We start from the raw sequence: 24,260 nt of genomic DNA on the forward strand, positions 1-24,260 counted from the left end.
TAAGACATTTTTTAGTTAAAATAGAAAGAAATGGATTGTTATCTCTTAAAAAGGGTTGACTATTATTTTATAACCGGTTCTTTAAGAACAGATGACCGATGTACTGTTGCATCATTTATTATGAGGGACTGGCGGTCCCAGTTTACGACTGCCAACAAACAAAGAAGCAGGCTCCTCTGTAGAGAAACAAGTGAAAAGGTCCGACAAGACTGAAGGTGAATTCATCCTTTATTAAATCATAGAGAAGTAATCTACAGTGGTTTGACACCAAATAACAAGTCATTTATACAGAAGACCAAAGTCACTCACCGACAGCAGTCAGAACACAGCCCTCTAGAAGATTGAATATATCTTTTACATACACATAAAGCAGAGACAGATCGCAAGATGCAACAAACAAGCATTAAGTTAATTTAGAAAAACATGTGAAAATGTTGTTTGTTTTGTTTTTAAAACAACATTCATTCCAATGAGGCTTTTCCATTAAATTGTATCTGGAAATGCTGCGATACAGCACATCAAGGTTTGAAAGGGGTCAGATTTACCGGCTCTTGATCTCTCTGCATACTTGTTTAGAGAAATTCTCTTTAAGGCAGAAAAACCCTGGTGCCTGCACGTAGTGAAGACAAATATTGATGGACCTCAATTTCATCCCAACAACCTGGTAAGAGGAAATGACCAAGGCTCTAAAGAAGAGACCTAACATCTAACCTAAGATTTTTAAGATGGCCCAGAGGTCAGAGCCGTGCACACATTCAAACCCTTGTTGTGTGCCAATTTTAATCTTTTACTTAAGTGTGTATACTTGGGGTGAATGAGAAGTGTTTGAAGTTGGGGGTTGGACGAAGGGTTTGGGCCACCATCAGGTGCTTCTGCAGAGGGACATCGATCCTCGCCCACCTCTGTATTTGAGGTTACGGGCCAGGACGTCACAAACAGCCCAAACACACACGTGTTCGGTGCTCCTCTGAGAAGGACACGCTGGTGGAGCCCAGTAGGAATATCAGCAGAGTAACCCCGCTGTTCAGCAGGCTGCCCTCATGTTAAACTACCTCAGCCAGAGCCAGAGACTCGCAGGTCTTCAGCTCTGGGTTCGTTCAGTCACCTCGAAGCTCATTCAGACGCTGGCCACGGTGTTAGGTTTGTCCTGAGAAACAGCTGCTCTGTAAGCTGAGCAGCTGGAGGTGAGGCTGCGCTTCAAAGGTGGACTGAGAACTTAGATAAGAGGGGTTGGTATGAGAGTCTAATATGAGAGCAGCCCGCTAAACAAGCAGGGTTTAACCTCAGCAGCCGGCCTGGGCGATGTCTCCGCCGGAGCTCTTGGTCACCTCCAGAGTGGTGAAGATCTAAAGGGAGAAGACAAAAAGTACCTTTATTATGCAGCATTTACAGGCAGGAACACACGTTGGACATTTTCTAAGCCTATCTGAAATTTAACAATTCTAAAAATACATTTACAAACATCATTGGTCGAACTAAGATACTTTTCTTAGTGCTACGTTGGTTGGTGGAGTTCAGCATAAACTACTTGGAGAAAACAAGGTCCGAAACTAAAGACGACAAGGTCCAGTGAAGAAAGTGATCATGTTTTTTGCTGTTGCGATGACTGGACAGGGGCACGACATGGTTCAATCAACAGCATCCTACATTCATTCATAATCAAGTTAGGTGGGCACAACACTATTGCAAAATAGAAATGCAAGTTATGTAAAACATGAAACGATTGAGCAGCTTAATGAGCTGCAATTATCACCTACTGCATTAACATGATCAATGTGTAATGGTGAGATCTTTGATTCAGCTAATTATTGCACAGCGTGTATCAGGGTAGAAAGATAAAACAGAAATTTGAATATTCACTTAGTTTACGATCTGCAAAGATCTAAACAGGATTAAAAAAAGCTCTTCAAGTCAGGGCTTTAAAACAGACATGCTAATACTTTAAACCATTGCCTGTGGCTGCCCTGCTTTACATATTCTGATCAAATCTGTGTCGGCACAACGAGATCATTCAAACAGATTTAAGACTGGAGGGAGCAGGAAATATTTCAGGAGGAAGCAAAGGTTCATAAGCATGGCACAACAAACTCATCATAAATGTTTTTGTGGGACACGAGCAAATCTTTTAAGATCAGCCTACAATGCAGAGAGAGGACATCCACATTCACACAGTTCTGTTTCAACACGTCTGTTGGGCAAAAAGTCTTTTGGCTCTACAGCATTTTGTAATTTCCTGCTTGTTCGTCAACAGAATGCAATCCTTAAAAGACCTTAAACTGACAATCCAAATGAAGAACAAACTTTTACTGTGGCACCAATTAATCACCAATGCAGCTACTTTGCTCTCAGATTAGCACAGCACATGTTAGACCGTTTCACACACAAAAAAAAACAGACTTATTGTAAGCCTAAGAATTAAGCCACCCAACCCCCAGGCTCACGCTGAAATAAGAGCCATGCTTGGCAACAGTCAGTGAGTGTGCTCCTTAATACTCACCTGAGAATATTTTGCACCAAAAGTACACAGACTGGTAGCGATGCAAGTTTGAACAAATTTGCTCAGGCAGAGGACCTGGGATCCTACTGACCCGGAGCAGAGTCTGGCAGTCTGTTTCACATTCGTGAAAGGTAAGAACGTCCGAGTCTTGCTTCAGAATATGGACTCTCCGTGTTGTTTCATAATCCTCATAAATTTGTATTCCTTCAAAGGAATTTGCTGAATTTCCACAATAAAATGTCCTAACGACGGTTATATTTTCCCCCAAAAGCAAACATTTCTACTGGAGGAAACAGAGCTGAGAGGCTTGACGAGTTGCTCAGTCAGCCATGCAAATCCATTTTACTTCACCACAGTCCAAGAACGGTTATCGGCCATGATGTGACTGTAAAACTCAGAAATATATATCTAATGATGGAGTTGACGTCTACCTCAGCACAGGTTGGATGGATGCCAATGGTGCCGTCCAGCTGCTCCTTGGTGGCGCCACATTTCATGGCGGCACCGTAGCCCTGCGTCACCTCTCCAGCATTTGGACCCAGATAGTGAAACCCGATGACTCGATCCTACAGCGCGACAGAGTAACAAAGAAACACGGTCATTCATGTGACACAGCGAGGGTGCCAAGATCGGTTGCTACGGGCCCCGATTTGATACTTGTAAGCAGAAGTAATAATCTTACGTTGTCCAGTTTGTTGCAGATGATCTTCCCGTAACACTTGTTGTTGTCTCTGCCGGGCACAGTGAACTCCAGGGGCCAGAACAGACTGTGGTACACCTGAACACAGCACCAAAAACACAGTGATGATCGATTACAATGTAAACAGCAAAGCCACATTATATAAGCAATGAATGAGTTAAGGAGACATTTGGCAAAAACATTTTTTTGTAACATTATTACATTCAATTTTGGAACCCAAATAACCAACCCCTGTCTCAGGGACGCAATTCAATCCAGCCCATCACAAGGATGACTCTGAGGTGCAGCCGCTGGGTAATAAATCATTCAGGTGGAGTGTTTGTTACCTCCAGGTTGTCCTGCCCATAGAGCTCCATTGCCCTCTCCTCAGACAGGCCACAGGAGCCGTACTCCAGTGGGGTGAAGACAGTGGTGGGAACGTTCACGTAGTCACACTGCACAGACAGACAATTCATGACGAGAGCTTTACGATAGAGGAATACTACTATACTATGAAGATTTTGTAGGCTACATTTAAAAATGTATAAACGCATAAATCTGGTACTATTTTAAGCAAAGATAATAGATAAACAATTGTGCTGTAAAGGATCAACCAGCCGGGTTGTATAGATGTGAATGGGGATGACACAGCAAAAAAAGCCACGCCCACAAGGCATGACTAATGAAACGGGCCCGCGTTTCAGGGCGGATCATCGCTGCAGACGCCTGAGGCCACAGCTGACAGTTGCCCAAACCCTCCCCGCAGTGAGAGAGGGAGCAATCAGCATTTTAAATGTTTTTAATGTTCATCACTATATGACCTCATTACCTAGAGTATCGTCATTACTATGAATCAAGGAAACGTCCGATTCATTTCACGTTTAATTACAGACTGTGTTTAAACGGTTTGTTATTGTGATGGTATCTGTAAGTGTAATGCAGACGTACCTTGAGTGTTGCTCCCCCGTAGAGGCGACGTGCCAGCAGCTTGCCGGCCTGGATGGCGACAGGTGTCAGCTCCCACTTGCCCTCCAGAATGTCTCCAATGGCGTAGATGTGGGGAACATTGGTCTGCTCTTCATCGTTCACTGGGATTTTTCCATTCCTGGAGGACGGCATGCAGAGGTCAAAACCCCACACATTTATTTGGACTTCTGTCATTCTGATTGACCCAATTTTGATGAACTATTTCCTGACTTATTCAGCATATTTTAGGTTAACAAGATATATGGGCAGACAATCTGCAAAACATATTTGATTTGCTCTGGAAACGCATCTGGTCCCCCTCTGCTTCAGACAGATTTACAGTATCTTGAAATCTGACAGGCTGCGTGACCTGAAAAAGTCGGCAGCTGCCCACAGAAAGTACATCTGAGGCATTAAGAGCATCACTTTTGAGGTATTTTTCAACCAGGACAACAAGACCTGTTGTGCAGCATTATGTTGAAGGTGCCGTCACATCAGTATTGAAGGAACTGGATGGTATAATTTTTTATATTATATTAAAAAAAAAAAAAAAAAAAAAAAATTCTCTCTTCTCAAACATTTCTTGGTTCTTCTTGTCAAAGTCAGTCCTAGATCAAGACAATGATCAAAAACAGTTTGGGCCTTCCTGTCGTTTTAAATATTTTCTGATGGCAAAAATGGCGGAACTCATTCAGACATATTGACGCTGCACCATCCGCAGCTCATCTCTGCACACTGTAGTTGACATTATTCATATAAACCGCTCAGCGCTACGTCACGTTTCCTCTAATTGATTGTTGGTCCATTAGGTCATTTCAGGCTACAACACAGCAGCTCTATAAATGCAGAAGAGGTGATCCATCACAAGGCAGAAGCCAAATTAACCGAGCCTCAGGTCATGTTGGGCAGAATGGAGACACATAACTATTGTAGTATTTATAAAAACCATAAATAAGCTCCCTCGCTGTCTCTCAGCTTCATTAGAGTACTACTAAGGTCATAAGACTCGGTCCATGTGACCCACCAAATGCTCTTTTACGCTGGCCTCATGCTGTCTTAATCCCTGTTGGCTTTATACGCTGAATCACTCAGTCATTCAAAAATACTGGATCAAAGATAATGCTACATTTCCTATGCTTCTAATATTGGCATAAATAATCAAGTGCAAAACATACAACTTTATATGATTTTTTAAAACTTCATCTCTAGTTTTGCTAATTTAAGCAGTAAAAAGTGGTGTAATGTATTGATGGAAGACATCACATAATAGACAATGAAACACCAGCATGAAAAGGTCTTAGATAATTCATTTCATGGCATTCAGAATCAGCTGATACAATGTACAATAAAACCTCTCCTGACTAATCCTCCAACACACCACCCTTGCCGAGAGCCATGGGAAGGCAATAACTGCTGAATCACCATGACTATACCACAAGTCTTAAAGGCACAGGCCAGCCCATGTAATCGGATGGGGGTATGTAGGGAAAAAAAAAAAGATATACAAAGACATAATAAACTTACTTGGGGTTGACTTTGACCCCCGTCTTGTCCAGGCCCACCTTGTCTGTGCATGCGTCTCGGCCCACTGCTATCAACACCTGAAGAACAAAGAAGCAGCTTGTAGTTTAGTGCTCGGCCTTCACCTCATTCCTGCAGGCAAGTTGCAGGTTACAAACACACCAACGGCTAAATGTTGGCTCGAGACAAAATGTAAAAAAATACATAAAAAAATAGCAAATATTAGAGAAAAGACAAAAAGGTCCTGCAACATATTAATGTCTTTGTTGGATTATTTCATATTAATCATTTTACACAGTTTGGTAACCCTGTGTGAGTTTAACAGAACAACACGGTATCTTTCTTGCTATTTGAAACTGACACTTTCTGTAGCGAAGAGCAGCAAGAACACTTCCATCTTAATAAGCCAGCCTAGCTGGTTAGCTGGCTCGGTTGTTAGAATCAGAAGCCTTTTTAGTTTTTAAAGGTTTACCGTGTGGGTTACTGTGTATAATATTGAAGATTTGGGATTCCATAGAAAGAAACATCCAAAATAAATTCCACAGCATTCTACAACAGTTCCACGAGGACTAGATGGGAGGGATGAACTGGCAGGTAAGTACGTACCGTGTTGTACTCCCCCTCGATGATGTCATCGGTCTCTGTGGACTTGGCTGTCACTTTCAGCCTGCCAGGAGTGCCTGCTTCCAGCTCCTCCACCTGACACACACACAGACTCAGGGAAGTCAGAGAAAAATAACACAACATCTTTGTTCTTATGTTAAATGCCTAGCTGAGAGATACAACTCATGATGCAAGATGGTACCACAATAAATCTGTACAATTCAACAGCTCAAAGTCTGCTGCCTTTGCTAACAATGGAGGTTCCTTTCAGTAAGATGAAATTGTTAAACTATCCAATTTAAAACATTTGACTTTAAGTAAATGCTGCCTGTTTGATAGTTTATACACCTGTCTACCTGCCATATTGAATCAAACATGCTTTGAGTGTGGAAACCAAAAACGCTGCCTCAAATAAAATACTATCTTGTCAGTCTAGTTAACCCTCACCTTTACAGGAACATATTTGCGGAGGAACTTGACACCGTGCTCCTCCATGTGCTCTCCAGCACGGTTGGCCATGTCCTGGTCGAAGCCCCTCAGCAGGATGGACCGGACCATGACGGTGACGTCAAGACCCAGGCCAGCCAGGAAACCACCACACTCCAGAGCCACGTACGACGCCCCGATCACCAGGGTCTTTCCCGGGCAGTGAGGCAGCGAGAACAGGTCATCGCTGGGGGACGAACGCAGACAGACAAGGAGGATAACAGACAGCAAGTCAAACATGAAGCAGGTGCTAAAATGATCATTTTTTATTTCAGAGGCATTTTCCAAGTATAAACACATGCTGTTATGGTTACACTGCACAATGTTTGCACAACTCTCTTGCACATTTTATAAAATGGTGTATTTTCTACATATGCCGTATAGTGTGTATAGTGTGTTGACTGCAGTACTTTGTTCATTGTTTTACTCTTTGTACTAACTCAGCAGCATGTGACTACTTGTAGTCACCATCCACCTAAGACAATCTTACATGCTGTTGAAACAGGAGATTAATGAACGCCCTGAGACAAAGTCACCTGAGGAGGATGCAAAATTCCCGAACCTCAAAGGGTATGTTTCTGTTTTCAGATTGCACACTACGGCAAGAAACACTTCTTAAGACATCTGCTGAACCCACCTCCTGATCTGGCCTTCCAGTAAAAACAGCCATTGGTCTTTAGATGCTACAGCAACCATGTAACTACCACTGTGCTCTCACCTGGTGATACAGTACTCCTTGTCTCCAGGGACGCCCAAGTAGCGCGGCCTCTCGCCTGTAGCCAAGACGAACCTGGCCGCTGTGTAAAATGTCTCCTTCCCTCGTTTGTTGGTAGCCTGTCAGAAAACACAAAGCTCTGAGGTACTGTTGAAGCTAGGGACACAGAGCTACAATAAGTCATTTTGACTGACTCATCAAACAAAGTATTTTTGTTAATGATAAGGTAGGAACTTTTTCCAAGTGCTTTGTGATCACAGATAGAAAAGCAAACAATAAAAATGCAGAAGGCAGCCAAAAGAGGATGTCAAATGTTAAGCAAAGCCTGAAGAACAAAAACAGCAAGAAAGGTTGTCACGACAGGCTAGACAACATTTAAAAAAACAGATGGCTTATCAAGATTAGTGAAGAGTTTCGGGAAAGCAACTTGAGGAGGGACAAGTCTAATATGACTGGCACCAAACAGGCAATAACAGTTACAAGGATAGTTCAGATTTTTAAAATCGGGGTTTGCATGTTGTTGTACCCCAAAAATCAGAACCGCTGTACAAGTACAACTGAGGTTCCTTCATATCACAAGTACTCACTTACCTTGATTTTGTGTGGTTCGATGAACTCTGCAAGGGCATTGACATAGTTGACATTCTTGTCTCTCAGTGCGACCCTGTAGCCCCAGTTCAGTGAGCCAATGTAGTTGTTCACCGCCGTCTTCATCGTCTCCCAGTTGTGCGTCACTGAGTACAGACAGACAGACGGCCATGAGTAGAATTAGCGGAACGCTAACATGTGACTATTGACGAGGCTTGCCTCTGATTTACCGCGGCAAACCGGTGTGATGTCTCCCCTTCGTGACCTCCGGGGTCGCTGCTCTGAGCCCTCACCTGTCTCAGAAAACTCCCAGCCGAACTTGCGTGCGTCCTGCATGGCGGTGCCCAGCACGGCCGTCTGGTGCATCAGCTTCTTAGGAATGCAGCCCACGTTCACACAAGTTCCACCGAGACCTGATCGCCACAGCAGAACGGATTAATAACGCGTGAAAATGGTCAAGTTACCAGACCAAATTAATTTCAAATGTATACCCTGGATCATATGTATCCAACTACGTATCCCAAAGTGGAAGTGTCTTACCCCAGGTGGTTCCCTTCGGTGTGGGCACGACATAGTCCAGAACCATGACCTTCTTGCCCAATATAGCGGCTTCCTATTGTGGACAGAGCAATGATACCGCCACATTACATTCATCTGTGATTCACCAACACCTTTCTGCAGCCTTTGGAATGTGGAAACATTTAATGGCTATAGTAACCCTGTGTGCCAACGTGTTGCATTTTATTGTGTCACCTTTGAGCAGGCCAGGCCTCCAGATCCTCCTCCGATGACGATCAGGTCGTAGTCATAAGCTTCATTTTCTCCACTGAGTAGCTGCTGCAGGCTGCCGTCTTTATGAGCCTGACAGAAACACCACACAAAGTTGATGTCTATCATGGAGTGACAATATGTTGTACAACTCATTTCAAAGTGTGGCTGGAATGACTAAGACAATCATCAGCTGCACAGTGATTCTTATTAACAACATAATCTATTATTTACTCTCTTTGTGAGTGATTTTGCTGACGTATCCGTTCATTATGACATCGTATGCAGTCAACACTGAGCCAGTGGACCGTTAGAAGTAGTTATTTGCAGAAAATGGGGGTTCATACTGAGAATAAATGTTGGGTGCACCCTAAAAACTACCTATATTAAAAATAAAACAATAATGTAAGATGGAACATGATGCTGAGATACTGGCACACCAAGTACAGACACTAGAGGTGAGATAAGTAATCTATTGTATGTTCTATGCTCTGCATCAATGAAGTAAAGTCTATCATCTATTTATTTATTTAGGCAATCTTTCCACATTTTATATAAGTAATGTAACACATCAACACTATCATGCAAATAGGAATTGGTTTGAAAGATCTGAAAGAAAAATTCTTGTAAAAGTATTTGTCCCAAAGACAAAATAAATCTGAAACATTCTGGTTTGTAGAACAACGCAGAACCTCGACTGTGAGGGTTGTTGCAGGTTCAGAGTATGAAAAGCTCCATGTCCTTGTAGTGATTATATTCAAATGAAAAATGGCTGTACCATCTCTGTACCATCAAAAGATGAAGCTAAGCTACTAGCTAGTATCCACCAGGGGTGTAAAAGGTACACATTTGTAATGGAAATGTTGGGTACAGAAAATCTGGAGCGCAAGTTTCACCCAGAACAAACAAATACTACACTTCATTTAAGTAGGTGCCTGCCTATGTCCCTACGTACCAAGTAGAGCAGACAAACTCACTGTTCCTACAAACAGTTTCCTCCACCACGGGCAAAAATCCTCCTGAACCAGGATTTTATCACCATTTTCTCACGTTTCTAGTATTTGTTCACAAGGAACATGCATTTGCATTGATTTGGTTACACCCTTGCATTCCTGCTATGTTGCTGTGACAAAGACATACTATTGTATTTTTTTTTATGTGGTCAAAGACGGAAGAGCACACTGCACTTCACATGTTATTTTTATGAAAATAACGAACAAAACAAAGAACTAGAGTAACAACTTCAACCAAACCGGTTTGACTGCCTGGGATCTGAATGAGTCAATTGATGTATAACACAAGGACTTTGAGCACCAAACAGCAAAATCCCTTCACATTTGGTCCTCACCTGCAATGTTTTGTCACAGCCGCCAATGTGCGTCTTGTTGATGAAGACATTAGGAACACTTTTCTGTCCAGTCATCTCGAGCAGCATCTCCTGGTAGTTGGATCCATCCTCTGGACAGATGGTTAATGTTGTTAGTACACGTTAACAGGATTACTGGACACTACTTACCATTCTTTCAATACATCTCATTTTCATATGGTAACCAGCATGAGCAAAAATACTCAAATAATGAATACAAGGGGAAGCATTGCATGACATGAAATTAAATGTTTCTTCATTTCCACTTAAAAACTTCAAATAGATTGCTGTTCTCAAATAACCTCCTGCTTTTCAAAAGTAAAATGAAATCATCACTAATGCTGCTTTGTAAATGTTGTGAAATCAAGTTTCCTCAGCAATTATTACCAACAATTCAAATATTGTGACTCTACGCTCAAGTTAGCCCAATATGTAAGACCTACATATTGATAAGCAATATCCTTAACTGAAGCTGTGTTTGTTTGTAATAAATGCTGATCACATTCTTAATGCTGATTTAAATTAATCAATAATGAGTTAATTAATCACTGGCATCACTGTCTACTTGTTTCAATATACAGCTGAGACTGTGACATAAATAACTCAAGACAGAGCAAAGAGGGAAGACTTTACTGAGATACGGCATGAGGCCAATCTATCTTCCGTGAGTGACTCAGCATGTTTTCATGCTGCACGGTCCGGGGTAACACAACATCCCTACGGTGTCACGGAGGACAAGTTCACACAATGTTGGCACAAATCTATGGATTCAAACTCAACCATGAAAAAGCATTTTATATTTACATCACATCAAATTAAGCAAGGTGACGCACTAGGCCTAAGTGTGTAAACACGTAATCAATGGTGTACGACACTATGATGTGTTTGTAAGGACGTGTGTAACAGCTCCATCTTACCTATGAGATCCAACTCCACCACGTTACAGTCGACTTTCAGCTCTTTGAACAAGTCTTTCACCTACAAAGAAACAGATGTGAAAATGTACGTATTCGTTCCCTCAGTCAGACATATTCACCACGCACAATGACAGCAGAAACACCCAACCAGCCTCAGCAAAGCTTCACAGCAGCCTGAAATACTCCACGTAAATAAAAGCCACTTTGAGCTTTGTATGAATAAACCCTTTCATTCTGTTAATTGTTAGCCATCTACCTCCGTGTGTGAATGATGTTGGCGGAAGACACCATTTAGCTAGAAGAAACTAAATGTTACGTATAACAGCATATTGCTGCGTTGACACTACATCTTATACTTTCAGTCAGCTATGAACTGTAAATTATGTAACTCACTTTTCTAAGAAGTGCGATCACATTCAGATAACAATTTACTCGTTTGTGACTTCAATTAATTGTCTCCAACAATCATCGACCGAAGCCGAATTCTGTTAAACGGTTTGACGTTCATAGTTCTGTGTGCTTTGGCTAATTTACAGTAAAAGACTCGGTTCAGCCGTCAATGAAGTCAAGTCGCTGGCTGCACAAGGAAAGCCCAGCAATTAGACGGAGCCCGTGTACTTCGTGAGAGAAGATGGAAGTTTACGAGCGGCGTAAGCGAGGTCTCCCTCCTCGACAGAACCAATGCCTTACCTTGACACAATACGGACAGTAGCTTTTACTGAAGACCATCACTTGATTGGAGTCAATAAGCTGCTGTATCCGAGACTTGAGTTCATTCTTCCCGGTGTCATTTTCGATGGGAGGCATTTTTCAAGCTATTTCCGCCCGCCTGCGCTGGGCAAGCTTCGATAGACGGCTGACGAGCGAGTGAGGAAACCCCGAGCTAAACCGCTCCGACTATCTCTTCACGGCTCTTTCTGTGATTGAAAACACCACAAACAGTTGTGCCGCGGGTTTGACCTCGGTTCCTCTCCCTCTGCCGTCAGCAGCTCTTCTCCCAACCGCGCCAAACGTCTTCCACCGTTTCTCGTCCTGCTACTTTGGGTGCGCTCCATCTGTGTCACCGGGGTCACTGTTTATTCCGTTGCTCGTCGCTGTCCACAGGACTAACTCCACCCACACGGTCAGCGCCGTGCTTCAAAACGTGCGAGCCTACAGAAACGTCACGGGGCTGCCTATTTACATGCCGTAAAAGCACAATAGCTATCATTCCCCCGCAAATATACTTATTGAAACCAGAATATTTAATGAGACGTCTGTTAACATAAACAATGAAAGCACTCGTACTAGTTTTTGTCGCCGATAATAAAAAAATAAGAGGGCCAACAGGCGCCTCTGGAAGACAGCTAATCCTAAATTAAGCAAAGACGCAAACCGAAGAAGACTATTGAACTTATGTATTGTAGTTTAATACTGATAGCAAACGAATGTAAGCCGGTGATTGATAACGTGGTAGCTCCGAGCATCCCATATTTCTATTCCCACTGTACATTATGAGTGGTGCCCCATGAGCATACTCGGCTATCTACCGCCCTCTGCCGGTAAAAATAATCAATGACAAGTAACAGGTGCATCGTGTCCACAAAGGGGTTCCCAAAGTGGGGGTCGGGACCGCCCGGGGGTCGCGTGATGCCGAGGGGGGTCGATTGATGATTTTCATTACTTTGACTGAGATATTCTTCTGGTAACATGAAAATGAATGTATTGTGTCAAAATTAATTTTGCACATGACCGCAACAGTGTTCACGGAGATTACTTTGACTGAGTTATTCTGATTAATCTTCTTTTCATTTCTAACATGGCTCAACCTTCAGACTTCTGTCTCAGGCTCAAACAAACATATCTCCCTTCAGAGCCACTGAACTAATTATACAACTGGTCTGAACTAAACTGGTCTTATGTGCAAAAATCAGGGAAATGCACCTTTAATAAAATGAAACTAATGGCAGTCACATATGCTCCAATATTTACCTCTTGATTCTACTTTAAATGATTTACATTTACAAAAAGCAAACAGATAAGACACACTTATACGTAGCCAGAAGTTTGGTAAGGGATAAGGAATATTTTGGATGGTTTCACATTACATTTTATAGCCCTAAACATTTTTTTTAACAAATCTGCATTCTTTTTATACAAAAAGTGTCTCTTCCATGAACATTTTGTTTAACTCAATATGCTTAATTATGTCAGGAGGTTGGAGAATTCAATGAAATGATAAGATAACTTACTTTCTGTTGAGTAAAGCCACATTGGGTTTGGACATACACGTGAGTCATATTAATATTGGAAAAAGCGGAAGTGTCAACGATGACCAGCTCTGCAACAAACCGACATTAGACTTATGAAATATGACAATCAAACGACACTTCCATCACTATCTGCTACTGTGACTGCGTGTGCGCCATTAACGTTTGAACACACACAGACTTGGACAGTTGAATCCTAATGGGGTCGTAAACAAAAACACATCATTTTGAGGCACACGTGAAGGCAGCATCCATCATCCAGGACGTGCTCATCCGCGGCTCCGCTGCTTTACGTCACGCTGCTGAGTCAGGTCTCGTCATCAGAGAGCTACGTCATCGACGCACCTTTCCAGGTGAGTGAAGTTGGGTGACTTCCACCTGTCTAGCAGCAGCAGCTTGGGAGCGGAATTCAGTTTCGCAACATTTCACAGGACGTTGGTTGAGCAGATCAGGACACGCAGCGACTCCTTCAACACGCTGAGACAGGAGCCTGATGTTTAACACCGCCCGTCTGTGTGTATGAGCGCGCCAGTGTGTGTCTGTACACTTGCACTGTTGCTCCACCTCCGTCAACTCGAATTTAAGTCGCTCGTGAGCTGCCGCGACGCAGTTTCTCAAGAGGAAGCGGACGGGAGGAGGATCGCTGCTGGCTGAGGAGAAACGAGAGAAGAAGGAGAAGAACCAACAAAGTTGACGATGGCGGAGAACAAGATGGGCCCAAACCTCCAGGCCGGAGCCGGATTCCTCGCCAAACGAGTCCAGAAGTCTTTGAATCGCGCCCAGGAGAAGGTGAGCCAGAAACCCCCCTTTTTATGGAAAGTTGCTTTGGGCCCGTTGAACTCCTGATCTGTGCGCCAGAACCGCAGTCATGAGTTAGTTCTGCTCTGAAACGTGTTGATCGCGCTTGTTTAGTTGCGGTATTGACTCACTAGATGTTCTAAACTGAGGGTTTCTTCCAGATCAGGCTGCCAAAGTGGTCCTGAGAATGTGAGGCGTGTCTGGAGGGCTTTAGCTGCTCGTTCAGACAGGATTAGGTCGTAGAAATGAGGAGAAACTACAGTTGCTTTCAGTCCCGTTATTCAGCCCCGTGTCGAGCTGGAACTCCTGATGAAATCCTCCCAGATACGAGGCTGAAATCACGTCGAGCCTGTTTGCTGTGAGAACTTGTGATAGCAGGAGAGGCAAAGCTGTCTCTGCTGGCAGCACACACTGTACACCTCCTCTGTTTTTTAAGTTACGGTACATTTGACTCATGGCTTTAAGCCCTTTGGCTGTTAATGTAATATATGAATCAGGCAGCAACATTCCCTGTGTGATCAAGTGTTGTTCAGTACTGTTCAGCTGTCTGTGGACACACAAAGCTGCCACTTCCTGTCTGTGCACTTCCTCTTGTTTGTGAAGCTTTCTCACTCAGTTTGTGGTTGTCTTGTTTGGTTCCACTGCTCCACCTTTTAAAAAGCAACAGCAGCCACACAAGTCTGTATGTAACTCTGAAGTCGCAGGACCGAACATTATTTTAGGGATTCAGGGATGAAGCCTTTTTTTAATTCTCCTTCGATGTTGGCCTTCGGTGTAGATTAAGAGTTAAAGGTCATGCAAACATCTGCGTGCGGTGGACTGTGAAGGACACTAGTTTGTTACTGTATGCGAGGGGAGTTTCGGGGAGGTGCAGGAGTGTGTGGCGCATTCATTTGTTTCGATTTATAGTGCTGGAACGTTCCGTCTAGATCCCGATGCATCCTGACCATGTTGATAAATGTCTTAAAACCTGTTTCTGTACTGAACCTTCTCTTTACACAAACACACATCCATCTGCAATGAGTTTAAATGGCTGAATTGCTCATCAAAGAGTAGGCCGCCACTTTAGCATTGCAGTCCTATAACGCTGTCAAGACTCACGATGGCGAGTTTAACACAAAAAGTATAAAAATTGATGCAGCAGAGCCAGAGATAACACCTCTTCATAGCCTGGTGCCTACATTAACCACAATTCAATTCACTTGCAGACAGTTTGGTCAGAGAGTCGGGTATGTTATGCTCGTTGTGGATAATGCAAACCTGGGGGTCCGGTTCTTGTTGTGATGGAGGGGTCTGGCCCAGTGGTAGGGCTACATTAATACATTGTATCATCCTATTTCCACGTAATTTCAATGTATTACAGACCTTTTCTTTGTAACGAGCATAAAAATCCAATGATTTCAAGATAAAAGCCTATTGTGAATTGTGTCAAAGTAGAAACGTATGTCTATATCATGTTGAAATCTTACTCCGTCTCTGCCGTCCTTTCTCAGGTCCTTCAAAAACTGGGCAAAACCATGGAGACCAAGGATGAACAGTTTGAGCTGTGTTTCCAGAGCCTCAACAAACAACAGGTACACCGACACGTCACCGTTTTTAATATCATACAGGTTATCTACGCGAGACTCAAAGAAGTGGCATGCACATTGCTTTATTCCACTTTTACAGTCACACAGCTCATTTGATCGACCTTAACCAAACACCTCCATTTAAATTCAACAATGCTGAGTCTACAAAACAAGGACAGAGTTGATGTGATGCCAACCCACACACTCAGACAAGCAGCTCGGTCTTGACAACAGGATATACTTAAAGCAAGACCCTGCCCTTTCTTATTTACTTATCCATTCTGCATAAATGCTGCTGGTTTCATCTCCTCTACATATCTGTATACACACAAGCGTCTCCCTCGGCCTTGATGCTAAAAGAAATAAGATGTGTGTGTGCATCCTCAGATTCAACACACTATCCATTTAAAGGGTTACCCACATCTTCATGAACGGAAGAATTGTTTTTGTCTGGAAGGATTTAAAGTGAGACTACAGCCGTGTTTCCATTCACATGTTAGTATTGTTGAATGATCTAAGTTCGAAAAGCTGTATGGAAACAACAAAATTCAATATAACTTCCTCAATTGTGAAGAAATGTTTTTTAAGCTCGCTTTGAGGTGGTTTTCTGCCAATGGAAAATGAAAATCCTTTTTACATTTAACTCGTGTGTTGATCAGTTGTTTCTGCCGTCTTCTTGGATATTACCATAACGTCTCCGGACATCACCAATCTGACACGAAAGAACAATCCAAACGTGCTCGGTTGAAACAAATTCCTGAAGAATTCCCATTTTTCTATAATTTCTATCAATCTATGAGCTAGATGGTCAGTTTATGACCACCACTTCTTCTTCTACTCTGTTTTGTGTTGGATTACAGCCATGGTACCCTGCAGTGCCAACGTGTGACCAAACTACACTGTAGCCGAGTTTATTCACTTCAAACTTCAAAATATGGTCAAAATGCAGGAGCCAATTGAATGGAGACACGGCTAATGTAACATGGCAAAGAGAACTTAACACAACTTTCCTTACAAATGATGAGTTTAATACAAAAGCTATGAAACGTAGCCTCACTCGAGGGGGTTGTTGCTAGAGTGTGCTAACATTAGCTTGTGTGCTAATGTTAGCACACCTAGATATTGGAGGACATTGCTTTAAAATTGAATGAACCAGCAAGGATGTTATGTCTCATTCCTACTTTTGTTACATTGTTTCAGCATTCATCGTTGCCCTGTAACTCACTTGTTGCCGCTATTGTTGCAGTTAGGGAAAAGTAACCAAGGCTCATCTTTTATGCTGCAACTACAGTACAAATTGGCGGGAAGCTGCCGAGGAGCAGCAGCGCAGACGAGACGCTGCTTTCACTTGTCACCACATCAAACGTTTATTTACTTTAAACCAGACGCCGTCGTCTGTCGATGGTGGATTGAAAGCAGCTCAGAGCTTGATGATAAAGAAGTTACCCTCGAAACAAAAGCAACCAGTGATTTTAAAGTTTGAGGTTGTCAAGGAAACGATGAAGCACAAATGGCTGTTTCTGTCACTGAATGTACTTTCTGCTTTGTGTTCCGCTGCTGCACACAGATGGATGGAGGCCGGTTGTTTAAAGACGTGAAAGCCCACCATGCAGCAGTGAAAGGTAGGTCGAGAGCACACGCAGACCTCCAGTCCAACAGAAAAACCACCCTCTGACTCCGGAGCGGTGCTGAATAATGGGGAAGTGGATTTATTCTATTCCTGGATCCTGTGTGGACTTTTGCAATCCCGTCTGCGTTGCCACGTTGTACAAGAATCCCGCAGTGGAAATGCCAAGCACAGCAGTGCGTATGTGACTGGTGTGCCAGAGAACGGCTGAGTTTCTGGTGTGGTCAGCTATTGCTCCTGCATTGTGAGCTCCGGTCAGGAAACCAGTGTTGTTCTGACCTTCTCTGTGTGGGTGGGCGTAGCAACGGTGGCACAAACTCTAAAAAACAATACCACAATGCACCGTGCTGCTGATGCTGAAAGATAATTTGCTCGTGGGGGAATGATTTACAATTTTACATTTCCGCAGCCGTGCACGAGTCGTCCAAGCGGCTGTCCCAGACGCTGCGAGACATCTACGAACCGGACTGGAACGGAATGGAGGATCTCGCTGTCATCACAGAGGTACGTTCATAAGTTTACTTGGACAATAAATCTGTGAGCCGAATGCCTGATCACTTAGAAGTCGGGCTCATTTCCAGGAAAGTTTGAATTCATTGATCTAATTTAGCATGACAAACCTCTACTGGGTCTGGTTAGACCTCCCTTTTGCCTTCAGGCCTTAATTCTTCACGGCGTAGATTTAACATGATGCTATAGCATTCCTCAGAGCATCAAAGGCTTTCAAGACCAAACGCGTCACAGCTGCTCTGACGAGGCTCTCCCATTTTGAAGACTCCTTCAAATGCAGCTGGGAAAGAGGCCTTCAGTTCCGGCGTTCGGATGATCCAACTGATGGATGGGCCAAATTATCCCAAGATTCATTGCGCTACTGAGCTCCTCATGAGCTATTTGAGATTGTGAGCTTTGTGACGACCTGCTAGAAGGAGTCATGATAAGAAGGGTACAGTGTGGTCATAAAGGGATGGACAGCAACAATACTGGTTTTGCAGGCTAGATAGCTAATTAGATGCTGGGCGGCACGGATGACGCAACAGTAATGAAGCAAATGACAGCCTTTTTTTTAATTTGTTGAAATATTTCCACTCGCAAGTGAAATATTCCGCTGTGATGCACAAACCAATGGCTGACATCCCGATAACTACGTCCACTTTTTATACACGTGGTTAGAATATTTATTTTATTGAAGGAAACGATGATAATTTCTCCATGGACTGTTTTTCTTTTCACATATTCCTATCCTCCTTTGCTGAAAGCTTGTTTCTGGTTTGGTTGAAGTCTGGTACTTAGAGACACTTGTTGCACTGATGTGTCCCTTTAGAGTGAAGACCTGCTGTGGAACGACTACGAAGAGAAAATAAGTGACCAGCTTGTCCGCACCATGGAGAACTATACAAGCCAGTTCCCTGAGGTCAAGGTAACCTGACGCTGTGTTTCCCTCCCCAACTCGAATCAGTGATTTTGACGACGAGCGTAGAGATCACCCCTCCTCTCTCCGGCGGACGACACGCTCACTTCGGCATCTCTTGTCTGCGTTTCAGGAACGAGTAGCTAAACGCGGTCGCAAGCTGGTGGACTACGACTCGGCGCGTCACCACCTGGAGGCGCTACAGAGTGCCAAGAAAAAGGATGAAGCCAAAATAACAAAGGTAACGTTAGTGCGACGGTACACGCAGCACAGAAATGTGTTGGCTGATTGTGATTTCAACTGAAGATTCTTGTTTTCCTCTTCAACAGGCAGAAGAAGAGTTCAACAAAACCCAGAATGTCTTTGAAGAAATAAATAAGGAGCTGAGGGAGGAGCTGCCTATTCTCTATCAGAGGTGTGGTTGAGACTAACACGGTCCCAGATAAGACTTACTGGAACCTCATGGTAGAGTTTTGGCTCATGATTAAATAAGGAAAGGGTTAGAACATTCAATATGTGAGAAGTGTTTGCAGATGTGCCAGACTTTATAGTTGTTAAGCCTCTTTTTGTAGTCGTTTTTGTGTCTCTCACACTGCATCATTTTAACTGCATCACTTTAACGGTTACTTCGGTTCCACTGAAGAAAGCAAAAGCATTATCTTGTTCCTGTTTTGGTTGCGTAACAGTTGACACATTGAGGCTAAATCTAAAGATGGTGTTATTATTCTACTGATAACACATTATGCACTCAACATTTACTTCATCACTAAGTTAATGCAAAAAAACATGTCTATTTCCACTTACAGGAAAATAATTTAATATACATTAATACTATTCGTGACTGAAAGCTTTAAAAAATAAAGTAAACTATGGGTCAAATGTGTAAATATGCATTTCAGGCTTGTAAATTTACAACCGGAATCATTCATAGCGGATGTTTTCCAGAGAAAACGTAACTGAACATTTGTATTTTGAATCAAGAAGGCTCTGTGAAGGAACTGAATGAAACTGAGAAGCTGCCTGTTTGTGTTTTTAGCCGGATAGGTTGCTATGTGACGGTGTTCCAAAACATATCAAACCTCAGAGATGTCTTCTATAAGGAAATGAGTGTGGTAAGACGTGCAACATCCCTTTTTTTATTTTTCACTCTCATATTAGGAATGTAAAATGCTGTCGATTTAGATTTGTGCACCGGATTGGTCCGTGTGCTGATGTTGCGCGTTGTGTTGCAGCTGAACCGTGAGCTGTACAATGTGATGAAGAAGCTGGAGACTCAGCACTCAGGGAAAGCTTTCATCATCAAGGGTCTGAACAGGTAAGCACTGTGGGTAGTGTTTCCAACAAGCATGCCTTATTTAGTTCAGTGTGCCGGAGAACTAATAACAAATACCTCTTTATAAAATGCTTTATGCAAGCCAAACATAACAAATGTCCTTTTTCTTCGAACAAGCTCGTCAAGCAAGTCCAAGCCGAGGAAGTCCCTGGTTATCTCCAATCCCATCCCTTGCAATACAGCTTTCCCATCCGACCACGTCTCCCTCCATTCTTCCAGTGAAAACGGAAAAGACGCCGTGCCCTCTTCCCCCGTCCAGAAAACTCAAGGCGACTCTGAAGAAACCGGGCAGCCGGAAGAAAGTGTCGCCCCGTCCAAAGATGTCAACTCGTCAGACTCGGATCTCAGCTCCAGCGGCACCAACACGCCTAAGAGGCAGTCGGTGTGCGACAATGACACCAGCGACGGGAGCACGAGGAGTCACAGTCCGGAGGAGGTGGAGGCAGAAGCAGAAGCCGAACTTGCTACGAACCAGTCCGATGACTCCGGGGTGGGTGTACCGAAGTCAGAGGCTGCAAGTCAGGAAGCTTCCAACCCCTCCGATTCTGCAGATAGTGAGAGTCCAGAACAGGAGACTCTGAGTGATCCACCATCAGAGGAAGCAAACCCCAAACCTGCACCGGTACCCGCCCCTCGCCTCTCCTTCCGCTGCACAGATAGACCCCTCATAACTGCCAAGGAGCTGGAGGAGCAGGAGGAGCAGCAGGAGCAGGAGGAAGCGTCCGTCAACCAGGAGACGGCTGACTCAGGAGATGACTCCAGTTCCCACAATCCACCAGGCTTCCTATACAAGGTACATAACATTGATTCAAGGATGACTAACATTTTGGTGAATATGTTTGACTGAATCAGATCCAATATTGTCTTTATGTCTTTATTATTATTTAATGCATTCTAATTCCGTGGAAAACCTGCCTCCATTACCCACAATGCAACACGCTCAACAAACAAATTTGTTTCAATGCCAATGAGTTCAACTTGTTGTTTGTCAGAAGAAACATGTGTTATCTCTTTTTACATGTTAGATAGTCTCACTTCAACAGACTGAATGAAGAGAGTGCTACAGGGATGAGCTATAGAAGCTATAGAATAAACTCTGATTCCCTCGACAAAAAATGATTTTTCCTTATTATTGCAGAAAAGAAGCTGTCGCAAACACGTTTATATTGTGCTTAATATTTAAAAGAAAATTTAAAAAATAGTTATGGAAACTGTTGCCTGTGTGTTCTCTCCATTCCTGTCGGCCTTGATAAAATGTATTAGGGGTTCGTTGGGCTGGAATGACACAAACCAATCTGTGAGCACCACAAGTGAAATCGTCATCTCCAAACCTGCAACTGTTTTGTGCTCATTAAGCTGAACTGACCTTTTAAAGTTGTCCTGTTTTTCACCAGGGGGTGGCGCTGGAGAGCCACGCAGCGTCTGAAGATGGCCTGCTCCAGTTTGAACAGGGAGACGTCATCCTGGTGATCGCTGACACCGAGGTTTGTGTGCACAAGTTTGCACTGTAGAGCTGTGAACTTGAATATGTTGTTATAGACCAGTATAATGTGGGAACTGGTTCTGTCTGTTTGAGTCATTTTTTTAAAAACAGGATTTACATTTTTTTTTATTTAATTTGGACTTTGAAAATAATTAAATACATTTAATTTCGTTTATTTTAATTTTGAACTTTATTTGATATTCTGTTTAAATTTACAGAATTACACTCTTTCAGTGAAAGTGTCTCTCAGCAGCTTTCTGAATGGCTCTTCAGGGGAAACTCTATGCCGGGAACTTTTAGTGCCAGACAGTTAACTGTTGGTCCCTTAGAAAGCAGGACATCACACCAAAAGGAAACCCTCATTCACCAAGTATGTGATCGGAGGGTGGGTTTGTTTCCCTACGATCTTACATGTGTGTAATGTCTGTGTGTTGCAGCAGGAAGGCCTGGTGAAGGGGATCAGGGAGGAGAGCTGGAACCAGCACAGAGATCTACAAAATCACTCTGGGATCTTCTCGGAAAAACTCCTCAAGCCAATTCAGGCAGAGTGAGGCAATAGTCACTCCCCAGTCTGTAATACACTCTTCTTCCTTCGTGCAGTTGGTGACTCACACACACACACACACACGCACGCACACACACACACACACACACACACACACACACACACACACACACACACACACACACACACACACACACACACACAGAGGGAGTGAACCCATGTGTTGTGGGTGCAGAAGCTGTACAAACAGATGAGCACGACTCCCACGTGGTGCCTCACATGCTATGATGTTGCAACTTGGGAAAAAAAATCCCGAAAAGATTTGGAACATTTTGTAAGAGATGTTTTGATTGTTGAATGTTACAATATTTTTGCTTTTATTGTATTTTTTTAAAGTCTTTCTGTGAAACACTGAAACAAAAACATGTTTTTAAATACTGAAGCTGTGATCCTGTCTAAAATGTCCTAATAAAGTTCTGAATAAAAGAGAAGACGATGACGATGTATGTGAATACAGCAAATGACATTTATTCAGTTTCAAATCTAAGAAGCAGATAACATACAGTAAGTGGGATTTAGCATTTTGTAAATAAAGGAAATGGTTGCTGCGAGAGTGCAGATAAACAGCCTGCGCTCGAGAAAGGACTACAATGATTCACCAAGATGGAATGTGAAAATATTGTCGGGACCTGGAAAGTGAGACACGCTGACTGATTTACTCTGAGGGGTTTATGGAAAAAAGGTCTGTCTTGTATATAAAATTTAAAAAAAAAACACACACCGAGCTGGGGCTTGCTTCTAGTTTGGCAGCTCTATTGTGTGTAAATGAGAACCTAACTGGTGTTGAGGTTTCTACGGAGCAGCAGACTACACACAGACACAGCCGGCTGGTTGATGCACCTAAAGGGGGAGCGAGATGGCAACACTGTTTCATGGCCCTTTCAGGCTGATCGCTGTAATTGGCTGCTTGGGTTCAGGCTTGGCTTTGGTGTGGTTACAGTTACCGTCAAACAGCTGGGTCCGTCAACATGCCCCCGCTCAAGCAAACCTCATTTAGATGGCATTTCCCGCCCGTTGTATCCGAAGGACTGACACGAGGCGGTGTCACACATTTAGTCTGACAACAACACTGGGAAGCGTTCACTAGCGTTCCCGTGCTGCGTTACACCAGGGTTTCTCAACCTTTTGTAACTTGAGGCCTTCTGGTTGTTAAAACATTTCCAAAGGACCGCATTCTCAAATAAACGAGAGAGGGTAAAAAATCATGACATGACAAAAAAAAAAAAGGAACTTGGCTGTAAATACGTGTTATGCCACTGTCAGCTGTAATGCCGACATAACTATTCTGCTTTGCCTCACTCATCGCCGGCTGCCCTTATGAAATCTGAAGTATTCAGGGCTCATATTTCCTCACCACGTGCTTTGGAGCTTTTATTGGCGCGGTTGTCTCCCACAACACTTTTTCATTTAAAAAAACTCATTTATTTTGTGTCAAGTGAATGTGAGTTTGATGAACTGGATGTCAAATGCAAACCAACTTTGACTGTCTTACATGTAATCGGAGAAATTTAGTTTGTGCATTTAACCCATCCTAGTGCCGGAGGTTTGCTCAAAAGCCATTGCCAAGGATGTGAACTCGCACTTCTCCAGCTACTAGTTCACTCTTGTGGGGATTGAACTGGCAACATTCTGCTTCCTGTGTTGTCATCACGGTCATTGAAATTGTACTTTATTTGAATTACTTTTTTTTAAGCAGGGTGCAGGTAACCATGGTTACCAATATAATGATCTTGTCTCTCATGAGCTCCGGCGATCAATGAGACAAACTCCTGCAATGTAATCAGCACCTTTAATGCCAAGGCTGGGGGTGATGACTTGGAGGCCAGAATAAACTGCTGGAGTGAAGGTGCCTGGGGTCTCTTCTGTTCCGGATGAGAACATACCGCTGCATGACTGTCAAAGTCTCCATTATTGGCGTATACCTCCTTCTGCACCATTCCTGCTTTATGAAGTCACCACAGTGACACAGGGACGTAGTGTAATGCTGGCCGGAGTTGGATTAGACTCCTCTCTTCGCCCATGATTCCTGGAAGAAGAGCATGAGATCAGTTTAAGTAGCAACATTAGGTTTTTTTCATGCGGTTTTCTTATGAAATAACATCTGGACACGAAGTGGTTTATAA

At 43.2% G+C, this 24,260-nt stretch overlaps 2 protein-coding genes across 3 annotated transcripts; one reads left to right on the forward strand and one right to left on the reverse strand.

Annotated features, from left to right (window-relative positions):
* Window positions 1-210: 210 nt before the first annotated feature.
* On the reverse strand, window positions 211-12,129 carry txnrd3 (thioredoxin reductase 3). The gene is made up of 16 exons (XM_084040050.1): window positions 11,797-12,129; window positions 11,107-11,167; window positions 10,172-10,281; window positions 8,809-8,916; window positions 8,596-8,668; window positions 8,349-8,468; window positions 8,059-8,201; window positions 7,471-7,586; window positions 6,714-6,939; window positions 6,270-6,362; window positions 5,667-5,743; window positions 4,125-4,281; window positions 3,524-3,631; window positions 3,180-3,275; window positions 2,929-3,063; window positions 211-1,346 (listed from the first exon to the last, which is right to left on the reverse strand). Exons 1-16 carry the CDS (start codon window positions 11,911-11,913, stop codon window positions 1,284-1,286), a joined length of 1,803 nt encoding a protein of 600 aa, XP_083896176.1. The 5' UTR covers window positions 11,914-12,129; the 3' UTR covers window positions 211-1,283.
* Window positions 12,130-13,847: 1,718 nt separating this feature from the next.
* On the forward strand, window positions 13,848-22,374 carry bin2b (bridging integrator 2b). Of its 2 annotated transcripts, none has more exons than XM_084038252.1 (12): window positions 13,848-14,144; window positions 15,647-15,727; window positions 17,289-17,343; window positions 17,758-17,852; window positions 18,670-18,765; window positions 18,890-18,997; window positions 19,086-19,171; window positions 19,793-19,868; window positions 19,989-20,071; window positions 20,207-20,882; window positions 21,484-21,573; window positions 22,013-22,374. In XM_084038252.1, the coding sequence occupies exons 1-12, from the start codon at window positions 14,052-14,054 to the stop codon at window positions 22,121-22,123; spliced, it is 1,650 nt and encodes a 549-aa protein (XP_083894378.1). In that variant the 5' UTR covers window positions 13,848-14,051; the 3' UTR covers window positions 22,124-22,374. The 2 variants fall into 2 exon arrangements, with proteins under 2 accessions (XP_083894378.1, XP_083894377.1); XM_084038251.1 differs by having other exon boundaries at window positions 13,853-14,144; window positions 22,010-22,374.
* The last annotated feature ends 1,886 nt before the right edge of the window (window positions 22,375-24,260 follow it).

This window comes from Eutrigla gurnardus (assembly GCF_963514095.1).
Source record: "Eutrigla gurnardus genome assembly, chromosome: 2".
Taxonomy (NCBI): Eukaryota; Metazoa; Chordata; class Actinopteri; order Perciformes; family Triglidae; genus Eutrigla; species Eutrigla gurnardus.

Excerpts from the sequence above, each read along its gene's own strand:
- txnrd3 (XM_084040050.1), bottom strand. The coding sequence starts at position 11,913 with ATGCCTCCCATCGAAAATGACACCGGGAAGAATGAACTCAAGTCTCGG. Across the intron at positions 7,587-8,058 it reads TCGAACCACACAAAATCAAG|GCTACCAACAAACGAGGGAA; the intron begins GTAAGTGAGTAC and ends GTTTTCTGACAG. Across the intron at positions 5,744-6,269 it reads TCGAGGGGGAGTACAACACG|GTGTTGATAGCAGTGGGCCG; the intron begins GTACGTACTTAC and ends TTTGTTCTTCAG.
- bin2b (XM_084038251.1), top strand. The coding sequence starts at position 14,052 with ATGGCGGAGAACAAGATGGGCCCAAACCTCCAGGCCGGAGCCGGATTC. Across the intron at positions 17,344-17,757 it reads CCACCATGCAGCAGTGAAAG|CCGTGCACGAGTCGTCCAAG; the intron begins GTAGGTCGAGAG and ends ACATTTCCGCAG. Across the intron at positions 19,172-19,792 it reads CTGCCTATTCTCTATCAGAG|CCGGATAGGTTGCTATGTGA; the intron begins GTGTGGTTGAGA and ends TTGTGTTTTTAG.